The 23,485-nt window shown below is 40.4% G+C and overlaps 1 protein-coding gene across 1 annotated transcript in view; it reads left to right on the top strand.

Annotated features, from left to right (window-relative positions):
• LOC124879420 (ectonucleotide pyrophosphatase/phosphodiesterase family member 2) overlaps nucleotides 1-23,485 on the top strand; it is a 59,965-nt gene that overhangs the window by 3,168 nt on the left and 33,312 nt on the right. Inside the window, exons 2-17 of the mRNA XM_047383986.1 lie at nucleotides 5,994-6,096; nucleotides 6,469-6,618; nucleotides 7,133-7,258; nucleotides 7,354-7,414; nucleotides 8,981-9,078; nucleotides 9,190-9,269; nucleotides 9,573-9,692; nucleotides 14,776-14,831; nucleotides 15,952-16,017; nucleotides 16,500-16,572; nucleotides 16,671-16,779; nucleotides 21,352-21,477; nucleotides 21,569-21,600; nucleotides 22,594-22,721; nucleotides 22,966-23,044; nucleotides 23,347-23,434. Of these exons, the coding sequence (XP_047239942.1) occupies nucleotides 5,994-6,096; nucleotides 6,469-6,618; nucleotides 7,133-7,258; nucleotides 7,354-7,414; nucleotides 8,981-9,078; nucleotides 9,190-9,269; nucleotides 9,573-9,692; nucleotides 14,776-14,831; nucleotides 15,952-16,017; nucleotides 16,500-16,572; nucleotides 16,671-16,779; nucleotides 21,352-21,477; nucleotides 21,569-21,600; nucleotides 22,594-22,721; nucleotides 22,966-23,044; nucleotides 23,347-23,434 (1,495 nt within the window). The remainder of the gene's footprint in view (nucleotides 1-5,993; nucleotides 6,097-6,468; nucleotides 6,619-7,132; nucleotides 7,259-7,353; nucleotides 7,415-8,980; nucleotides 9,079-9,189; nucleotides 9,270-9,572; nucleotides 9,693-14,775; nucleotides 14,832-15,951; nucleotides 16,018-16,499; nucleotides 16,573-16,670; nucleotides 16,780-21,351; nucleotides 21,478-21,568; nucleotides 21,601-22,593; nucleotides 22,722-22,965; nucleotides 23,045-23,346; nucleotides 23,435-23,485) is intronic.

Here is a 23,485-nt window from a genome sequence, read left to right as displayed (position 1 = left end):
TACAGTGAGTGCAAACCTGGTGAAGACTTATAGGGAACGTTTGTCTTCTGTCATTGCCAACAAAGGTTATGCTACAAAGGATTGAGTTGAACTTTTGTTATTGATCAAATATTTATTTCCCACCATAATTTCCAAATAAATTCTTTAACAATCCTACAATGTGATTTCCTGGATTTGTTTTATTTATTATTATTTTATCTCTCATAGTTGTGTACCTATGATGAAAATTACAGACCTCTCTCATCTCTCTAAATTGGAGAACTTGCACATTCATTTGCTGACTAAATATTTTTTGGCCCCACTGTAATTTGCTTCCAATTACGTTGCAAATGATGGTTATTACTATTCATTCTGAATACCACTAAAAGCAACCTAAATACAACCATTGCCACTTGCACTACTGCTGGAGAACAATGGATTTAAAGAAAACCAGGATTCTGTTATGGAAAAAAGATTATGATTTTTAATAAAAGAAATGCTGCTGTCCAACATGAGTTTAGTTGGAAACCTCCTGGAGATGCATCTGTAACACATTTACTAAGAAAATCTGTTTAAGATGTGATTCCACATTACTGAATCTGCAACTGTATCTTTGAATCTTTGTTCCTGAACTGAGAGTGTAGATTGGACAGACTGATACTCCTAATGTTTGTTGGTTCTTATTGATGAAGCTGTCCTGGCTGGCAGAACCCAGGACAAATTTATGATCCTTGGGAAAGTTTTTATTACAGATGGTTTGAGAAGTACCAAGTTGTAGCTTGCATAAATCTGAACTTGCTAAACTACTATGTCAGCATCACTGACTGCAAAGGGGACACTGTGGTGTGTAAGATTTCTCTGAAAACTGATCCAAACACAGTTTACAAAGGATCCATTCATACAATGTCGTAACAGTTGTTTCCAGTCCACATTTCATGGGGGGAGACCTAGCATAAACAAGAACAAAGTCTGTTTTACATTTGTCAAATTTGGAAGTTTATAGAGTATTTAAACAATGGATTGTTTTTCAACTTGAAATAAAACCTGCCAAAAAGCAATATGGTAACAGCTTAGTACTGTTTTACTATGATGAATTAAATGAAAAACTAAGTGCATTATTAATTTGCCTATACTAACTATCTTTTACGTTGGACTGAAAAACAAAAATAGTTTCTTTAACTTAAATCTCATGAATAGTTTTACATTTATTGGGCTCATATTTAAATAGCTAAAAGAAGACCTACAACCTTTTTACATGGATATAATAATTATGTTTATTCACTCGGTGCTAGTCAGAAGTTTACATACACTCATCATTGGTATTAGTAACACATTAAATTTTGTGCTTCAAACAGTACATTTAAACTGCTGTTTTTGCGAGTCTGAACTAATGTTTGAAATAAAATTTCAATTTCTTTACATAAAAGAACTGGGTGAAGCTGGGTGAATTCTTTGCACTTTTGTTGGAATCCTAATTATACATCTGTTCATCCATCCATGGTCTATACAAGCTTATACATACAGGATGACCAAGCAGCCTAAACATACATATGGACTCAAATTTCACCTTCACTGATATTTGGTTAAATGTCCTTTACCAAGTTAAAGAGAAACCACACACCATTTTGTAGCCATCAAGAAGGTCCTGGCATAATGCTCGCTGGTTTTTTGACAGTTTGTTCTGGCAAAATTGGTAAAAATTGTTGGTTTACTTCCATGAACTTTGCTTTTACACGTGGTGCTTAAATTTTGTGTTTCATCATTAAAGCCACGTCGGTGTTATGTCATTATGTCATCATAAATATCTCATTCAGTTAACGTTTGATCCTGCTTCTGTTTTAGTTTGTGATTTTTGTGAAGGATAGTAGCATTAGTAGTATGTGGAGACAATTTAACCACACAAAAATTATTTATCTGGTATCCCTGCAAACAGATGCTATAATATCACTACCTTAGTGTATCAACACTGTTTTTTAGAAATATCCTGTCCAGGAGTGACACTGAAAAACTAGTCCATGCATTTGTTACTTCAAGGCTGGACTATTGTAATTCTTTACTATCAGGATGTCCACAAAATGCAGTTAAAAGCCTTCAGCTGATTCAAAATGCTGCAGCAAGAGTTCTGATGAAAATTAAAAAGAGAGATCATATTTCTCCTACTTTAGCTTCCCTTCATTGGCTCCCTGTTAAATCCAGAATATAATTTAAAATTCTCCTCCTCACATATAAAACCCTTAATGATTTAGCTCCATCATACATCAGAGATCTGATTGTTCCATACGTTCCTAACAGAACACTTCATTCTCAGACTGCAGGTTTACTGGTGGTTCCTAGAGTCTCTAGAAGTAGAATGGGAGGCAGATCCTTTAGTTATCAGCTACTCTCCTGTGGAACCAGCTCCCAGTTTTAGTCTGTTGAGGCAGACACCCTGTCTACTTTTAAGGCTAGGCTTAAAACTTTCCTTTTTGATAAAGCTTATAGTTAGAGTGGCTTAGGTTATCCTGAGCTATCTCTGTAGTTATGGTGCTATAGGCTTAGGCTGCTGGAGGACATAATGACCACTTTCACCCTCTTCGTTACATTCTCACACTACTCTCCAATTTTGCATTATTTGCTGTTATTTCAGCTTTTAACTTTGTTCTCTCTTTTTTCACTTCCTAGAAGCTACATCTGGCCTGGCTCTGTGTCTACCTGTGACACCTTTCTGGATGGGGGTATCGTCCGAGCTTCTGCTGGCAACAACTTAATGCTCACCCTCTACCGATGATCCGCATGGCCCTGTCTTTCAGTGTTTAACGCTTTCTCTCTCCTAGACATGGCAATTGACTGAGCTTTTACTGTGACTAACTCTATGTGTTCTTTTTCAGACTCTAACCTTGAAAACTGGCTCAGAGTTTATCTGTTCTTTCTTTCTAGGTGAAACGACTAAAGGAGCTACATCCATTAACATTTACTTTTCCTTCCCATAGAAAGGACTCCTGCATCAGTGCTTCTTTGTTTTCTTTGTGTCTCTGCTCTGTTCTCTCAAACCCCCAGTCGGTTGTGGCAGATGGCTGCTCATACTGAGCCTGGTTCTGCTGGAGGTTTCTTCCTGTTAAAAGGGAGTTTTTCCTCTCCACTGTCGCTACATGCATGCTCAGTATGAAGGATTGCTGCAAAGTCAACGCCAGTGACTGTCCACTGTCTCTACATGCTCATCCAGGAGGAGGGAATGCTGCAAGTCACTGACTGGATGCAATCTGCTGGGTTTCCTTAGATAGAAAAACCTTTTATCCAGTTTGAATAAATAACTGAATCTGACTGCACTGTTCAATGATTAGAATTAATTGGAATGTATGTACCTGACTTTTATGAATTGCCTTGAGATGATGTGTTTTGAATTGGCGCTATATAAATAAACTGAATTGAATTGTTTTAAACAACCAGTGTTGCTTGTGAAAGCTTCACAATCTTAATCAGCTGATCTCTCATCCACACCAGTAGCTGGGAAATGGGTGTTGAGGACAGCTTTAAAAGCTGCACACAAAATCCATTTGATTATTATTATTATTCAGGTACAGTCTGCTGTTATCCTTACCTCCTTCTTGGTTGTCCTTATGGCTTGTGACAGTACAAGGTTAGGTATATTTCAGAATTTAAAATTTCTTTTATTTTTCAGCAGATTATGCTATATGTTTACCTTCCTTGTAGGATTCTGGCTGTACAAGTGCCCTCTTTAGGCATAATGCATTAATTTACATCAATACCATTCTTTCCTATTAAACCTTCTCTTTGTATTAATGGTGTGGAACCTGGTCACCTTTCGTGTGATGACATAAGGCTTTGTTACACTACAGGCCAAAAGTTTAGAAGTTGTAATTTCTGTTCAAGATGCCATCCGTTGAAATGTTTGTTGGATATGTTTAATGCATTATCATATTTTCATTTATATATATCACTCTTTATTTACATTTAGATTTACATTAGTGTTACTGACAATTGCTGCATAAATGTTCACAAAAGAAAAGAAGGGCTTCTGATTTAGAAAACTTGCACACAGGCCACAACTTCAGAACAATAGTAAAAAACAAATCTCAGATTGCATAACATACATACGTCAAGCTATTGTTGAAGCCAGAGGTTTTAACAACAGGTTGTAAGACAAAATATATGCATTTATATTCACTAAATTGCCAAAGGTGTTGGGTCACACCACCAAATCAATGAAATCTGGCGCTACGATCACTTCCATGGCTGCAGGTGTATAAAGTTTGGTGTGGAGAAAGAGAGTTCTGATCAAACGTCATGAACATCTTTAGAATTAGAGCAAAGGCTGCAATCCTGGTTTCCTCATCCAACTATGAAAACACCTTGTGGAAGATGTTAACAGAATAGTTAAAGTTGCTATCGCTGACAACGGTTGGTCCATCAACAAATTGGACCTTATAGATTAAGAATAGGATGCCATCAAAGCTCATGTACATGTAAAAGTATAGACATATACTTTTGGCAATACAGTGTATATATATGTACAGTACAGACCAAAAGTTTGGACACAACTCATTCAAAGAGTTTTCTTTATTTTCATGACTATGAATATTGTAGCTTCACACTGAAGGCATCAAAACTATGAATTAACACATGTGGAATTATATACTGAACAAAAAAGTGTGAAACAACTGAAAATATGCCTTATATTCTAGGTTCTTCAAAATAGCCACCTTTTGCTTTGATTACTGCTCCGCACACTCTTGGCATTCTGTTGTTCTAGAGATGTGTCTGCTGCTAGAACTCTGTGTGGCATTGACCTGTTCTCTAATCTGAGCTGCTGTTAACCTGCAATTTCTGAGGCTGGTGACTCAGACGAACTTATTGTCCGCAGCAGAGGCGACTCTTGGTCTTCCTTTCCTGGGGCGGTCCTCATGTGAGCCAGTTTCTATGTAGTGCTTGATGGTTTTTGCGACTGCACTTAGGGACACTTTCAAAGTTTTCCCAATTGTTTGGACTGACTGACCTTCATTTCTTAAAGTAATGATGGCCACTCGTTTTTCTTTACTTAGCTGCTTTTTTCTTGCTATAATACAAATTCTAACAGTCTATTCAGTAGGACTATCAGCTGTGTGCTGTATCCACCTTCTGCACAACACAACTGATGGTCCCAACCCCATTTATATGGCTTGAAATCCCACTTATTAAACCTGACAGGGCACACCTGTGAAGTGAAAACCATTTCAGGTGACTACCTCTTGAAGCTCATCAACAGAATGCCAAGAGTGTGCGGAGCAGTAATCAAAGCAAAAGGTGGCTACTTTGAAGAACCTAGAATATAAGACATATTTTCAGTTGTTTCACACTTTTTTGTTCAGTATATAATTCCACATGTGTTAAGTCATAGTTTTGATGCCTTCAGTGTGAAGCTACAATATTCATAGTCATGAAAATAAAGAAAACTCTTTGAATAAGAAGGTGTGTCCAAACTTTAGGTCTGTACTGTATATATTTATTTATTTATTTTCTGTTCTGCTTTAAGTACTACTAGCCATCAGCTGCAGCCTCAGTGGATCTGACTTGTTAGCCCAGAAGCTTGATTTGATAGTGTTCTGGAATTTTTGAAAGCCAAATCAGCAAATCAAACTACTTGTTGTGCTACTTCAATCATTCCTGAACCATACATGTTTGTGGCAGGCTATGTTATCCTGTTCCTTCCTTGGACCACTTTTAGTGGGTCTAAGCTTAGTGTCTAGCTCTCACAATTTTGTCCCTATAAAACATATATAAATCTGTATTCTACATCATTTTTCCTGTTTTCAACACATCAGCTTTGATGACAATTGTTTTTCTTAGTGACCAACATATCTCACCCAGTAACAGGTACAATGATGAAGAGATAATCTATGTATTTGACTTAGTGATGAAGAGATAGTCTATGTCTTTAACTTCACCCTTCAGTGGTCATAATGTTATGCCTGAACAAGTTATGCTGCAGCATAAAATGGAAAGTAGACTGAAAAAATAATAGTTTGTGTTTTCTGCAGATAGCGTTGGTGTTCTGTCTCTTGGGAACGGATGTCAGTAGAGCTCATATATTTGAAGCCACAAGACCTGGAGAAGGAGATAACCTGCCACCTGTCACTAAACGTAAGAACAGATGTTTTTTTCTCACTCTCTCATCAGAATATACTTTAGTTAACTAAGTTGTTGATTGGATATTTGTCATTTTACTACAATACGATTCCTTTGACAAAGTTCTATTACCAATCAACCGAAGGCATATTGCCCTTGCTTTTTGAGCAAATGCTTTTTATTTATTTCAAGCCTATCTGGCTGTTCTGCTCATTGCACAAGAAAATGAACTGAGTAAAAACATCACTCAAGGATTTTTGAAATTGATCAGATTAAATGGTGGAGAAGAGCAAACACAAATTATGAGATTTAATATTATACAGTAGACGCAATTCTGCTGATGGAGTGCACCCATTGTTTCTTACTATGGGTCTCTATGCTTTCCAGTCATATCAGAGTGGGTCAGCACAGCAGGTTCCTGTAAGGGGAGGTGCTTTGAGCTGGAGGTGGCAGATCCTCCAGGATGCAGATGTGACAATCTGTGTAAAACTTACCTCAGCTGCTGCTCTGATTTCGATGCTCACTGCCTGAAAACAGGTGAGTATTACACACTCACTCCTTGTAATCATTTATCCCTAAGCCAGATATATATTCACCAGCCACTTGATTAGGTACACGTATGTGCTGTGAGTCTGCTGATCTACTGAGAATATTATGCACTACCATTTTTTCAGATTTAGACAATATCCGCTATGAGTGGCAGTTGTGTGGACAAACACGCTATTGTCAGGTCAGGGGAGTAAGGGCAGACTGGTTAGAGATGATTGAATGGCAGCACTAGCTTAAGAAAACAATACATTACAATCAGTGTATGTGAAATACATAAATACATGGATTTATCCTGCCTTGCATGAATGGTTTTAAATGGGGATGTTGTAATTCATAAATCATTTTGCACTTGAATTCTTTTTAGTGCATTTAGGGACCTTGAATCAAATTCTCCACCACATAACCTATTCATAGTGTTTTTTTGGAAGCGTTATAACCAATAAGAGCCAGGGGGTGCTGTAATAAGGTGATTGTAATTTAATTAGCTTTTTTCTTCTCTTAGCCGGGGGGTTTGAGTGTACACATGATCGCTGCGGGGAGGAGAGGAATGAAGACCATGCCTGCCACTGCTCAGAGGATTGCTTGGAGAAAGGAGACTGCTGTTCTAACTACAAATCCACCTGCAAAGGTGCACACCATTAAGCATTTAGCTAAGCAAAACAGGAATAGAATTTAATCCAGATTCTTAGTGGATAGAGACTGTTGCTTGTCATTTCTTTTAAGATGAGACTTCATGGTTGGAAGACAGCTGTGAAGAGATCAAGAGTCCAGAATGTCCTGCAGGGTAAGACTCCTATGGTGAATCTATGGTTTTGAACAATTAAGTATCAATTATACAAATACAAGGGCTCTTCTTTAGATTTTTATTTGTAAATAAATGTTAAAAACCTTGCAGTTACCTTCCGAATTATGGACTGTTTTGTGTCTATTGCACAAATTCATATTTAACTATTGTTTAAATAAAAACAAATATTTTCAGTGAGGTAACACCTCTTTCTGATCAGGTTAGGTGACCTAATATTTAGACAAAAAAGAAGACCAAATAGTACCACTGAGAAATAACTATGCTATATACAGTAGTACAAGCAAACAATTTGGAAAAGTTTCAAAAAATATTGTCTTTACTAAATAAAGTAAAATATCAAATAATAATAAGGATGATATAACTAAATAGCAATAGTTATGGTTGTGTTAGGGTTTGGAATCGCCTTCTTTAGAATTGGGTTTTAGAAAAGCTATTCGCTGCCTGCTGCTTTACTGCTTTGTAATGGTAAAGATCATCTTAAAAAATGTCTATGTATGACAAAGATCGCTACACCCAGCCCTGATTACTGCCCTACCTGCAGAATCAAGAAATCAACTAAATAGAACTGGGCAGACATCAGAAAGTAGACTAAAAGGTCTCGAAAAGCAACACTTAATGCCCCGATCAAAAGGAATTCAAAAACCATTTCTAATGCTTTGGAACTCCAATGAACAAAACATGAGAAGCATTACTTACAAAGATACAGGCATCTCTCAAAGGTAAATTAAATTATGTAATTATTTTCAGTTTGGCAAAAAAATATCTGTTTTTGTTTACAATTTATTAAAACATAACATGTTGAATTTTCTTTCAGTTAGTTATTTTTCAATAACCAGTGGAAAAATCTTTTATGCCATTATAGCATCCAACTTCCTTATAATTGCTGACCAGCATTAAGCATGCTTCCAATAGTAGATATTTTGACAATTTATCTTTGGTAATGAGCTCTTTGAGCTGTAAAAGACTTCCTTGCCATCACCCTAAATTCTATAGACACTATAGACTCTGGCTAGGCCACTGCAAAATGTTAATATCACTTCCATTTAGATGAAACATGTTGGTAAAAAAACATCTTCATGGGATATAGATGATTAACTGTAGATTTACTATACGCACCATTTGTATTCAAAGCCTGTTTATGTCTTTGATGCATATTCATTTACAGAAGTTGAACAGTACTGTGTGTTCTACTGATTCACTGAAAAGAAACTGCCTAATTATAAACTAGTATTTATAGTACTTATTAGGAAACCATATTGGATCTTTAAGACCAAGTTGGAACTCACAACTTTAGAGGTAAAGTAAAAACCAAGTACAAAAAGCATTTTATTTGTCATTAAGAATAACATGTCATTTAATGAGAACTGAAGACTCTTAGAAAGGTACTCTGAACCTGTTTAAACATGTCTGATGGACATAAATTGTCAATGTTTTGTCTAAATGTAAGTTTTTTAGCAGTTTGTTGTTCAATACTAATTTGACAAGCCTCCATCTAACCCTAGCCGATCTCTCAATTCATACACTCTGGAATTTTGTGCTTTACAGTTTCATTCGTCCTCCTCTCATCATGCTGTCTGTTGATGGGTTCAGAGCCTCCTACATGAAGAAGAGCAGATTTGTCATCCCCAACTTACATAAACTCAGTATGCCTTCCTTATATTGTTTCTATTTGTTTCTGTGAGAGAGAATGTGTATATATAGGATATGTCAGTTATATTTTGGTTTTAAAGTCTTATTCATTTGTTTTGTTTTAGGATCATGTGGTGTATCTCCCCCATACATTCGACCAGTCTATCCATCAAAGACATTTCCAAATTTATACACCCTAGCCACAGTAAGTGACCCTTACATAATGTTGAGTGAATTGTTCGTCTACTTTCCAAAGCTCTTGTATATAGTATAGGGATAGTAAAGCCAGGCTGTTAATGAATACCCTCATTTTTGAAAGCTAAGTAGAAACATAAATTATATTGGCAAAATTAATTTGTCTTCTTTAACATGTACATGAACTTTGATTCTATTAAAGTTGCTATTGCCAGCAATGGTTTAGTTATTTTTATGGTCTGTTAATGTTGTGACATTGGTACAAGCCTGATTTTGGCCTGCACTGACATTACACTGTGTGGTTTATCTGCAGGGCCTGTACCCAGAGTCCCATGGAATTGTGGGAAACACCATGCATGACCCAGTGTTCAATGCCACCTTCAGCCTGCGCACAAGAGAGAAATTAAACCACCGCTGGTGGGGAGGACAGCCAGTGAGTATAGTTTTGACACTAGCTATTCATTTGGCTGGAGTTACTTTAAATACTAAGAGCTGTTTAATAAAACACTTTGCAATGGGGCTAGTTAGCAGTATGCTTCTGAAGAAGAAATGACTGAAACTAGCTGTTGGTTCAAGTAAAAAATAATGGAAAGGAGCCAAGGCTGCACCAAGTCACTGCCGACGTGATTAAAGGATGGAGGCAAAGTGCTGCCCAAACATCTGCACATGTTAATGATATTAACATGGAGATAAATGTGATTAAACCTTACACAATTAATATGGAAGCAGGCCATCATCATTCCCATTCCCATGGATGAAAATAAATAAGTCCTAAGACAAAGGATGTTCAAGCTCTATCTCTGACCAACTGGTTGGTCAAAGATGTGTATTTACTACCTTTGGCTTTAACAACTGGGAGCATGCTACAGATAAGGCAAAGGGTTTTAGGAGACAAGGTAATTGTAATAGTAATGCAATAGCCATGCTTCAGAAATGCATGGCTCTGTGGAAGAAAAGAGAACTGTGGTGTTCAACAGGGAAGGAGATTTCAACACTGGGTCAGTGTTACGATTGTACCAGTGTGATGTCTGGGAAGAGCAGAGGTATGCAGAAACTGATTCAAAATACATTACCGAGGGAAATCCTATACATTCACTGTTTTAATCATCATCTGCACCTGGTGATCATGCACGCCATTACATCAGAGCGCACAGTTGAAGATGTTTTTAATGTATGCAATCAGCTACACAAATTTCTGAAAAGGCCAACAGTAGGTGCACAGTATGAAGGAGAAAAACCCAAAAGACTGTTGGAACAACGGTGGAGAGGACACTTTGAGACCGTTTCTGTCATTCTGAAGTCACACACAACTGTTGTGGGATTTCTGCATGAGATTGGCACTTGAAAAACAAGTGCTGATGTGAAAATTTAAGCTGTCGGACTTCATAAAGCCATTACAGAGCCAACATTCAGATTTCTGGCCTGTGTGATGCACAAGCTTTTGGGTCTGATGGATGTACCAAATAAAATGCTCCAAGCTGAAAACACTGACCGCATTACCACAGTTTAGCTCATCAAAATTTTAGGCCTGAAGAGGGGTTTCTAAAACTTTGGTCCGCCAGTGTGGCCGACACAGGGACTGTGTTTCCCTCCAAAAGACAGCGCCAGGCACCAGCATTGCTGCAGCACTCGGAGACACTTGGTCATCAAGAATGGGATACCAAACAGGACACAAGGCTGATGTTTTTTGGGATTATCGACTGTTTTCTTGGAGAAATGGCTGTGTGTTTCAGTGAATGGAATCACAAGTACATGGATGCTTTGGGAGCACTGGACCCTGGCTGTGAGAACTTTTTAAACCCTCAAAAAGTGAAATCATTCCTGGAGCTAACAAAGATTAAAATGAATGAGTCTGAATTTACCTTTGCTCAACAGTTTTTTGGAAGTTGGTTTGACATCCAGGGTGCTGAAACATCAACTCTTGTGCAACTTCTTTCAACATATTCCACTGTTTTGGATACCATGCCTGTGGATCAAGCTGCCTCCACAGCTGTGTGAGAAAACTATTTTCCCATATGGAGGAGCGTTTATTCTGAGCACAGACGCACATTGCTACACAGGTAAAAAGCAAACCAGATAAGACTGGCTTTTGAGTGGAGTGGAAGGATCGTCTCCTGAGGAGATTTAACTCAACAGCCACAAGAAGACTGCAACTTAACTGCACAATGGTGACGTGGAATTTTAAAAGTAAAAAAAATAAAAAGTTATGATTAAAAAGTTTATTCAGGACCATTTCTTTTATTGTAGCCTACATATCAGAAGAGAAAGCTACAATTTTATTTGTAACTGATGTTACTTGAAATGCCAAGCTCAAACGAGTTATCACTTTGTTATTCAAAGTTAATTGTATTTGGTGGTTGTTGCAAATGCATGCATTTAATGTTTTAAGATGTGCGTCATGTAAATGCACGCTCAGAATATATACTCTGCAACAGTGTGCAATAATATGTCTGACATTTAGTATTATTTCTGGAAAATACATTCTAATCAATGTGCAACATAGGTTTTTCTTAACTTTTTAATTTTTATTTTATTTTAGTAGAGTAATGAGTAGACTTGCCTCCCCACTGTCTATGAAACGTCCCCTCTTGTTAGTTCCCCTAATGCTGGGCCTGCTTAAACCACCGCTGGTGGGGAGGACAACCAGTGAGTATAGTTCGACACTAGCTATTCATTTGGCTGGAGTTACTTTAAATACTAAGAGCTGTTTAATAAAACACTTTGCAATGGGGCTAGTTAGCAGTATGCTTCTGAAGAAGAAATTACTGTAACTAGCTGTTGGTTCAAGAAAAAAATAATGGAAAGGGGCCAAGGCTGCACCAAGTCACTGCCGACGTGATTAAAGGATTGAGACAAAGTGCTGCCCAAACATCTGCACATGTTAATGATATTAACATGGAGATACAGTACAGACCAAAAGTTTGGACACACCTTCTCATTCAAAGAGTTGTCTTTATTTTCATAACTATGAATATTGTAGCTTCACACTGAAGGCATCAAAACTATGAATTAACACTTGTGGAATTATACACTGAACAAAAAAGTGTGAAACAACTGAAATTATGTCTTATATTCTAGGTTCTTCAAAGTAGCCACCTTTTGCTTTGATTACTGCTACGCACACTCTTGGCATTCTGTTGATGAGCTTCAAGAGGTAGTCACCTGAAATGGTTTTCCAACAGTCTTGAAGGAGTTCCCAGAGATGCTAAGCACTTGTTGGCCCTTTTGCCTTCACTCTGCGGTCCAGCTCACCCCAAACCATCTCGATTGGGTTCAGGTCCGGTGACTGTGGAGGCCAGGTCGTCTGGCGCAGCACCCCATCACTCTCCTTCTTGGTCAAATAGCCCTTACACAGCCTGGAGGTGTGTTTGGGGTCATTGTCCTGTTGAAAAATAAATGATGGTCCAACTAAACACAAACCGGATGGAATAGCATGCCGCTGCAAAATGCTGTGGTAGCCATGCTAGTTCAGTATGCCTTCAATTTTGAATAAATCCCCAACAGTGTCACCAGCAAAGCACCCCCACACCATCACACCTCCTCCTCCATGCTTCACGGTGGGAACCAGGCATGTAGAGTCCATCCGTTCACCTCTTCTGCGCCGCACAAAGACACGGTGGTTGGAACCAAAGATCTCAAACTTGGACTAATCAGACCAAAGCACAGATTTCCACTGGTCTAATGTCCATTCCTTGTGTTCTTTAGCCCAAACAAGTCTCTTCTGCTTGTTGCCTGTCCTCAGCAGTGGTTTCCTAGCAGCTATTTTACCTGATTCACACAGTCTCCTCTTAACAGTTGTTCTAGAGATGTGTCTGCTGCTAGAACTCTGTGTGGCATTGACCTGTTCTCTAATCTGAGCTGCTGTTAACCTGCGATTTCTGAGGCTGGTGACTTGGATGAACTTATCGTCTGCAGCAGAGGTGACTCTTGGTCTTCCTTTCCTGGGGCGGTCCTCATGTGAGCCAGTTTCTATGTAGTGCTTGATGGTTTTTGTGACTGAACTTGGAGACACTTTCAAAGTTTTCCCAATTGTTTGGACTGACTCACCTTCATTTCTTAAAGTAATGATGGCAACTCGTTTTTCTTTACCTAGCTGTTTTTTTCTTGCCATAATACAAATTCTAACAGTTTATTCATTAGGACTATCAGCTGTGTACTGTATCCACCTCCTGCACAACACAACTGATGGTCCCAACCCCATTTATATGGCTTGAAATCCCACTTATTAAACCTGACAGGGCACACCTGTGAAGTGAAAACCATTTCAGGTGACTACCTCTTGAAACTCATCAACAGAATGCTAAGAATGTGCGAAGCAGTAATCAAAGCAAATGGTGGCTACTTTGAAGAACCTAAAATATGACATATTTTCAGTTGTTTCACACTTTTTTGTTCAGTATATAATTCCACATGTGTTAATTCATAGTTTTGATGCCTTCAGTGTGAAGCTACAATATTCATAGTCATGAAAATAAAGAAAACTCTTTGAATGAGAAGGTGTGTCCAAACTTTTGGTCTGTACTGTAAATGTGAATAAACCTTACACAATTAATATTGAAGCAGGCCATCATCGTTCCCATTCCCATGGATGAAAAGAAATAAGTTTAATCAATGTGCAATATAGGTTTTTCTTAACTTTTTTATGTTTTATTTTAGTAGAGTAATGAGTAGACTTGCCTCCCCACTGTCTATGACACGTCCCCTCTTGTTAGTTCCCCTAATGCTGGGCCTGCATAAACCTCCAGCTACAGTCAAAGAAAATACAACATTTTTCATAAACGATTTTAACATATTTGACCAACCATACTAAGAAATAATGGTAAAGAAAGTTCACACTAAAAGCCATTGGCATGCACACAATAACTAGTCCCATGTAAGATCCATATCAGAACACTTTTTCAATAGGATGACATTGAAAATCACTGTGGAATGACTTTCTAATAAACATTTTGTTATTCTTTACAATACAGCTTAATACATGGGAAGTTTTATACCTTATGTGGTCAAAAACCATTTGGAAGAATATAATAAGACACATTTCCACAGTAACTATTTCATTTTGTGCAACTCAGATCAGAAGCACATTACAATCAAGATATATAAAACTTTCTTAAGCAAGAACTCTTATTTGTATGTTTATTTGTATGTTTAAAGAATCCTTAGATTTTCCGTCTTTAGTTCCAGAAGGCTTTTACACGTGTCAGAATGAAGCTTCAGGAGTCAAGTTCATTATAATCTTTGATTAGATTAGAACAATTGAAATGTTGAATTTTTAAGATATTGAGGGAAATTTTTAAATGGTAGCCGTGTGCATTTTTGCCATGACCCTTTAAGGAATTGTATGTGTTTGTGTTGCAAATTCCTTGTGTGAGTGAAGTATTTTGTGTTGTTATAATTAAGAAAAAAAACTGATGAATGCATGTAAATATTTTTTAATTCAAAAGTAGAGATGACTAATGTTAAAATATCACAAAATCCCCTTCGCAATTTCTCACTGCAATCTTTCTGTTTTGCAGATCTGGATTACAGCAGAGAAACAAGGAGTGAAAGCAGGAACTTTCTTCTGGCCATGGTACGTTAGCACAAATTGTTGAATTGTTTTTCTTAAAGAAGCGATTCTTGAATTGTTTCCAGTATCACTGCTTTTTATACTTTTTCTTCCCTTAACATAGTATTAAATATAACAATTATTAGATGATATTGTGTAATTTTAGATATTGTGTATGAAATACCCCCGGCAAGAAAAGGTTTAACCTAAGAAACGTGGAATGTAGAGGATGCACTGTAAGGGAAGCAGGGAGTTTGAAACGGGGAGCCATTAAAGTAATCTCAGTCTCATACAGTGATTCATTGTGATGAGGAGAGTTTCCTGAACAGTTATTTGAAAAGAAAATTTCTAGATGATAGCTATACTCAGTAGATGACCTGGAACCCACCTGCTACGAAGAAAGCATTTATTATTTTCCCAGAACTCTTTGGAAAGGTATTCGTTGCTAGCAGTATCGTATGGTCGGCCAAAAAAACAATCTTTTACTCATCTTCTTCATGCATTCTGACGTGATGATTATTGTTTCTCAGGAAGGCTCCTATTTACCGCTTTACCTATCCAGGCTTTGTCAGATAGGCAGTTCTTACAGCTTTAAATATGGATGGGGAGATGGAGGTAGGTAAGGTATGGAAGATTTTTATGTAGAATTTGTGCTGATTAAACTAGCAAAGTAAGTCTTCAAGGGCATGTGTCTTCCATGTTATCCTGGTTCAACCCAATTTTATCAACTCGACGGTTCATAATTTGCTGCTGCAGAAGTTCATACCATGCTGACTTAATTTAGTCATTTTAATGAGCTGTGCTCGAGCAGAGACATATCTAAAATATGTCTAGATCATCTGAAAGCACCAGGGGAAACACTGAACATTAGTCACAGGTAAGTTACACATAGGAAAATCATGGGAGGGCACAATTACTATGACCAAATGGACAATCGGGCAACAAGACTAGAGGAGCTGATCCTTTATACCTAGCATCTGATGTAGGTATACCCAACAGGAAGGCACCATCCAAGGCTGAGAGCTTGCTGCATGAAACAAAAAAACACAGGAGAAAACCACAACAACACCCAAGAATCATAAAAACAGCACACAATTGCTATCATGTAAAATGTTTAAATTCTTCAATCTGATTTTTTTTCTAGGGTAATTCCTCTTGAAAGAAGGATTCTGACAATTCTCCGTTGGCTGAAGCTTTCAGATAAAGAGAGGTATTTAAAACTGTTCTTCAGGCATTTCAGTCATGGCCGATGTGGATATGAACTCTTGGTCTATTTGCAGATGCAGACAGATTTACCCTTTTGTAGCTCTTCAAAAATCAGGCCTGTTTCTTTGTCAGTGGACTTGAGCATTCTTTATAGTCAAGTATGTGAAAAACTGAATGACTTTGGAATGTTTCAGCTTTTGGGTAGCACAGCAAAAACAAGTGCTAGTCCCACATCTCTTTGTGACTTTGAAATATAGGCTATTTAGTTTGTTAAATCTATAAAAACAGGTCTGTTTTTCTTCTTATTTTAGGTGATAAAGCATGGCAAATAACATGTAATTAGCTGGGAGTGATGAAAGGAACTGAGATGCTCTAAAACAATAAGCTTAGCGAAGGCTTTTGTCTTATCTTACTGAACCCACAATATTCCCATGTCAAAGACAATTCTTAATTTAAAGAGTAACTGTGTTATTCCTTACTCCTCAGGCCATATGTTTATGCAGTCCACTCAGAGCAGCCGGATACCTTTGGTCATCGTCTTGGACCACTTAGCAGTGAAGTATGTATGAAACATGAAAAATGTTTTAAGAAAATTTCTCTGGATTCAGTTGCGTAATAGGTTTTCCCAAACGGTTTGATCATGTTTCTGGTCCTCAGCTGGACAACCCTCTGAGGGAAATCGACAACATCATTGGTCAGCTCATGAATGGACTCAAGCAGATGAATCTGCACCGATGTGTCAATGTCATCATTGTAGGAGATCACGGTAATTCCTGACCTTGTTCTGATTGTAAGAATTCTGATTATTGATTAATTAATATTTATCAAGAATTATAATTTAAAATCATAATTTTAAAAACATGAATTTCTTAACCAAAAATCATCACTTACGAATCGAAATCAGAGATGACCTCTGGTGTTGTAATTATGGCTCAAAGCCTTTGATAATTACAATTATTAAATTCTCAGTAATAATTGATAACCATTACTAGATGTCACTGTTTAATCAACCGTTTCAACGGAAGGTGGAAGAACTTTGACCTTATTTTGACAGACAAATCACTATTGCTCAAAATAAATACAAACGCTCTCTCTTTATCTGCGTGAATACTTATTAAATCAACAGCCCTGATACACCTCACTATTCCAATTCAATAATCTTCACCTAATCAAACATGCAAAGTTCTACATAAAAGGGGTAAAATATCTAACTAAAAAAGTAAAACAGCATTGAGTGTGTATGAAATCAAATCAGCAGCTATGGCAGTTATGGCAAAGTACAAGAGAAATATGGTGCTGAACGAAGCTTTGGGGTGCGGCACCCACCAGGCGCCAGGTATCATAAAACCCCCTAAAGTTGGAATTCAGTGAAACAAAGGATAATAAAACTTTTGGCGGCAACCAGTAAAACACGAAGGTGACGACAAAGAAAAATGGTTGAGTTTCACCAAGAGATTATAGCAATTAAATTTTACAGTACACCGGCGCTCAGGTTTTCACACCGTGAGACATACACACACACTTCAAAGCTCGGCGGCTTTCAGAAATCAACAGCAATCAAGTTTAATGAAACATGACATGCACATACAATTTAGAACACAATGGACTATACGTGGGTATTCTAAATCATCCTAAAATCCTAGTCTATCCTGCCCAAGCTATTTCGAAAAAAAAAAAAAAAACATTTTTTAAATTAAACGGGATTACTTGGTCCCCTCCTTGAACCGCCACCTTAACGTGGTGGAGGGGTTTGAGTGCTCAAATGATCCTAGAGGCTATATTGTCTGGGGCCTAAATGCCCCTGGTAGGGTCTCCCATGGCAAACAGGCTCTAGGTGATGGGTCAGACAAAGAGTGGTTCAAGAATCCCTCATGAAGAACAAAATATCGAGGCACGTGACGTCGCCCGGTACGGCGGAGCTGGGGTCCCACCCTGGAGCCAGGCCTGGGGTCGGGACTTGTCAGAGAGCGCCTGGTGGCCGGGTTGCTCCTCGCGGGACCCGGCCGGGCCAAGTCCAAACGAGAGACGCGAGGCCATCCCCCAGTGGGCCCACCACCTGCAGGGGGAACCGTGAGGGACCGGTGCAAAGAGGATTGGGTGGCGGACGAAGGTGGAGACCTCAGCGGCCTGATCCCCGGATGCTTAGGCTGGCTCTAGGCACCTCGCTGGGGGGGAAGGAGCTTGAGCTTGTGCGAGAGGTTGAGAGATATCGACTAGAAATAGTCGGGCTTGCCTCCACGCACAGCGTGGGCTCTGGAACCCATCTCCTTGAGAGGGGTTGGACTCTGTTCTACTCTGGAGTGGCCCACGGGGAGAGGCGGCGGGCTGGTGTGGGTTTGCTTGTTGCCCCCCAGCTCAGCCGTCTCGTGTTGGGGTTTACCCCATTGGATGAGAGGGTCGTATCCCTGCGCCTTCGGGTTGGGGAGAGGTCTCTGACTATCATTTCAGCCTACGGGCCGAGTGGTAGTGCAGAGTACCCGGCCTTCTTGGCGTCCCTGTCGGGGGTGCTGGATAGTGCCCCTCCCGGGGACTCCATTATTCTGCTGGGGGACTTCAATGCCCACGTGGGGAACGACATTGACACCTGGAGAGGCGGGATCGGGAGGAATGGCCTCCCCAATCTGAATCCGAGTGGTGTTTTGTTATTGGACTTCTGTGCTAGTCACGGATTGTCCATAACGAACACCATGTTCAAACATAAGGATGTCCATCAGTGCACTTGGCACCAGGACACCCTAGGCAGGAGGTCGATGTTCGACTTTGTTGTCGTATCATCAGACCTTCGGCCGCATGTTTTGGACACTCGGGTGAAGAGAGGGGCTGAGCGGTCCACTGATCACCACCTGGTGGTGAGTTGGATCCGCTGGAGGAGGAGAAAGCCGGACAGACTTGGCAGGCCCAAACGCATAGTGAGGGTCTGCTGGGAACGCCTGGCGGAGCCCTCGGTCAGGGATGTATTCAACTCCCACCTCCGGGAGAGCTTCGACCAGATCCCGGGGGATGTTGGAGACATAGAGTCCGAGTGGACCATGTTCTCCGCATCTATTGTCGATGCTGCCGCCCGTAGATGTGGCCGTAAGGTCTGCGGTGCCTGTCGCGGTGGCAATCCCAGAACCCAGTGGTGGACACCGGCAGTAAGGGATGCTGTCAAGCTGAAGAAGGAGTCCTATCGGCTGTGGTTGGCTTGTGGGACTCCTGAGGCGGCTGACGGGTACCATGAGGCCAAGCGTGCTGCAGCCCGGGCTGTGGCAGAGGCAAAAACCCGGGCCTGGGAGGAGTTCGGTGAGGCCATGGAGAAGGACTACTGGTTGGCCTCGAAGCGATTCTGGCGAACCGTCCGGCGCCTCAGGAGGGGGAAGCAGTGCTTCGCCAACACTGTTTATAGTGGGGGCGGGAGACTGCTGACCTCGACTGAGGACATTATTGGGCGGTGGAAGGAGTACTTCGAGGATCTCCTCAATCCCGCCATCATGCATTCCGTGGTGGAAACAGAGGCTGGGGTCTCGGGGTTGGACTCTTTCATCACCCAAGCTGAAGTCACCGAGTTGGTTAAAAAGCTCCGCGGTGGCAAGGCTTCGGGGGTGGATGAGATCCGCCCTGAGTACCTCAAGTCTCTGGATGTTGTAGGGCTGTCATGGTTGACATGTCTCTTCAACATTGCGTGGCGGTCGGGGACAGTGCCTCTGGACTGGCAGACTGGGGTGGTGTGTTCCAACTACAGGGGGATCACACTCCTCAGCCTCCCTGGTAAGACCTACGCCAGGGTATTGGAGAGGAGAGTCCGACCGATAGTCGAACCTCAGCTTCAGGAGGAGCATTGTGGTTTTTGTCCCGGCCGTGGAACACTGGACCAGCTCTATACCCTCTACAGGGTACTTGAGGGTTCATGGGAGTTTGCACAACCGGTTCACATGTGTTTTGTGGACCTGGAGAAGGCATTTGACTATGTCCCTCGTGATGCCCTGTGGGGGGTGCTCCAGGAGTATGGAATCGGGGACCCTTTATTGGGGGCCATCCGGTCCCTGTACGAGCGGAGCAGGAGTTTGGTCCGCATTGCCGGTACTAAGTCGGACCTGTTCCCGGTGCATGTTGGACTCCGGCAGGGCTGCCCTTTGTCACCGGTCCTGTTCATAACTTTTATGGACAGGATTTCTAGACGCAGCCAAGGGCCGGAGGGGGTCTGGTTTGGGGACCAGTGGATTTCGTCTCTTCTTTTTGCAGATGACGTGGTCCTGCTGGCCCCCTCTAGCCAAGACCTACAGCATGCGCTGTGGCGGTTCGCAGCCGAGTGTGAAGCGGCTGGGATGAGGATCAGCTCCTCCAAGTCCGAGGCCATGGTACTCGACCGGAAAAGGGTGGCTTGTCCTCTTCAGGTTGGAGGGGAGTTCCTGCCTCAAGTGGAGGAGTTTAAGTATCTCTGGGTCTTGTTCACGAGTGAGGGAAGAATGGAGCGGGAGATTGACAGACGGATCGGTGCGGCTGCCACATTAATGGGGTCGCTGTGCCGGTCCGTTGTGGTGAAGAGAGATCTGAGCCGAAAAGCAAAGCGGAAGACGACGAGTACGAGACGAGTACGAGTACGAGGGATTACTTGGTCCTGTCTCCTTTGAGCGGAGGGAGAGAAGGGGGGGAAAAAGTTTCCACGCGTCCGTGGATAACTCAGGAGAGCGGTTAGTTGCGTCCTCTGGCCTCCTTGGCGAAAAGGAACAATATGACAGACCGTCAACGGTCGACTGGAGCAAAAACAAGGATGGCAATTCCATCTCCTTGAAACCTCCGTGGGTTTTTTTTTGTTACGTGTTGAATTCACGCCTACGATCGGTAAAGTGAAATTTGGCCTTCCTATTCCAAAAACTTCTTTCATGAAAATGTCTTCTCGTTGGCCATTGGGGGAGAATGAATGAAAGTCCACGTGGGATTTTCTTCTCCAGAATGATGCTCCAGTTGCGTGGTAACCACGTCTCGGTTTCCAGCGTGAAAAGCGAAGCTGAGAGGTATCTTAATGATTATATAGTCCAATGTGAAATCAGAGCTGCAATGGTCCCTTCCTATCAGCCGCAATACCCGCTGGGATTTGTAGTAGCATCCTGGGGTACAAAATGGCCGGTGATGCCGGAAGGCATAGTGGCATACAAATGGTCTAACATTCAGCAAACAAATGGTCCAACATGATTCTGCTTGAATCATGAGCACTACCACTCCATCACACCTGCGGTAGAATTGTGCTCCTGCACACCACAGGGCAGGGTTCCCTGGATATGCTGTTGTTTGTTATAAGTAATTTGAGCTGATTTATTAGTAACACAGAATATGTACTTGTGACATAATTTTCGGACAGGTATGGAAGAAACCCACTGTGACAGGACAGAGTTTCTCAGCAGCTACCCTCTAAATCTAGATGACATCATGCTCATCCCTGGCTCCATTGGCAGAATACGCCCCCGTGACGCCAAATCCACCACATGTAAGATAAGAATGATTAAAAATGAGTATATGCTTTGAAATAATTTTACGATGAAAACAATGTTTATTACACCTTCATTTTCATTTTTCAGATGACCCAAAGGTTGTGGTTGGAAACCTTACTGTAAGTATTGCAACATAATAGTATGGAGCAGATATAACCAAAACCTAGTGTGTTTGCTGATCAAATAAAAATAAGGTCAAATGCCCCTTATGCACTGGCTTTATTTTAGGCCGCATAGCTCACCCTCCACTTGGTCTGCCTCTACTCTGCACAGAACCTGTTGTGTTTCCACTGATCCACTGATGGCTGGATCTATGGCTTTAAGGCCCCGCCTCAAGCCGTCAGTGTAGTGCGCTGTGCTGCTATTAACATGACATTGTCACAATAAAGTAATCTGCATGAAATATAAAAAAATAAATAAAAAATAAATAAAAACGTAAACAATCAAAATATAATAATGTTTGTATTATTGTGTATGCATGAATGTATTGTATTTGTTTTTTTCATGATCCACTGCGATGATTATTGAAGTTAGTGTTAGGTTGGATATTGGATATTCATGCTCTGCAGATTCAGTGGGGTCTTCCTCCTGTTTGAGCGGATGCAGTCAGTCTGATAATGGGCAGCTGCTCTCTGCCTGCTCCCTCCTCCTAAACACATGGTTCGCTTAAGGACTGTCAATAAATATTTGAACCAAACGTGCTGTTTAATGGTGGTACATATGAACAGCTGGATCCGCTGATTTAGCATGTTATTAAATACAGTGCCTCCTACCTGCATGTAATTCACAAGGTTGTGGGGTTTTTTTTTCTTTTCTTTCAGCCTTCAAGCATGGTTTATGATTTGTAAATAGTAAAATTATATTTCGGTTTGATCTGCTCTGGCTTTTATAGTCTTTAATACAATTGTAGTCGCTCTTGAGTTTAATGAACTTTTTCCTGTGCTACATAAAAAACCTTCTCATTTCACGTCACATATAGTCACTATTCAGCCTGGGTACGGAACAAACAGTAAAGGAAACGTTCGCAAAGCGGACTGAGTGGAGTGGAACCAGCCTAAGTAGAGCCAGTGGATAAAGGGCAAAGATGTTCACCTACAGAATTTCTGTTTCAGTGTAAAATGCCTACCCAGCACTTTAAACCATACCTGAAGCAGCATTTACCCAAGAGGCTTCACTACGCCAACAACCGCAGGATTGAGGATGTCCAGCTGGTGATGGAGAGGAAATGGCACATTGCTAAGTAACCAGAGACAAAGTTATACTGTGATGTAGGAAGATTTTAAACCACCAAACACTGGAGACTTTGCTCCAGATTTAACATTTTAATTGATTGATTTTGCTGGATATAGACCCAACATGCCCGAATCAGAATCCTGAAATACCTTAAAAACCAAATAATAAATCATATTCTGCGTTTTCTGTAAAATCAAATTAATCAGTGCTGCTTGGCACTGAATTTTAGTACTGAAAATAATTATTTTCAGAAAAATGCCAGAAAAACCGAGACCTCGGTGTGGTTTCTTTGGTGACCATGGATTCGACAACAAGATAACCAGCATGAGGGTAACAAGTTTTTGATACACATTCTTGTCCTATATGTTTTCCACCTTACACTATGCTCATGAAGATGTTAGGTAGAATGTTTGACGATTGGAAGAAATAAAGCCACAGGACACTAGGAGAGAGATCCCAGATATAGAGGCATACATTTTTGTATTGTACAGATCGACCTAGAAAATCTGTATGTCCCTTTGTTTGATCTTGCATAAAACACTAGATCTAAAGAAAGCAGAGTGAAATTTTAGCGTTTTTAAAGAGTGGAGTTTTGGGAATTAGACTCGGACAATTTTTCTTGTTGTATGCAGACGATCTTTATCGGCCATGGACCAAGCTTCAAATTTCAGAAGAGTGTGCCAGAGTTTGACAATATAGAGTTATACAACGTCATGTGTGGTAAGAATACATTTTCTCTTTGACTTAGTTTGATTCTCAACAGTTAAAAGG

Source organism: Girardinichthys multiradiatus, chromosome 13 (genome assembly GCF_021462225.1).
Source record: "Girardinichthys multiradiatus isolate DD_20200921_A chromosome 13, DD_fGirMul_XY1, whole genome shotgun sequence".
Taxonomy (NCBI): domain Eukaryota; kingdom Metazoa; phylum Chordata; class Actinopteri; order Cyprinodontiformes; family Goodeidae; genus Girardinichthys; species Girardinichthys multiradiatus.
The sequence above is the reverse complement of the archived record's forward strand: the minus strand, read 5'-3'. Positions and strand labels throughout refer to the sequence as shown.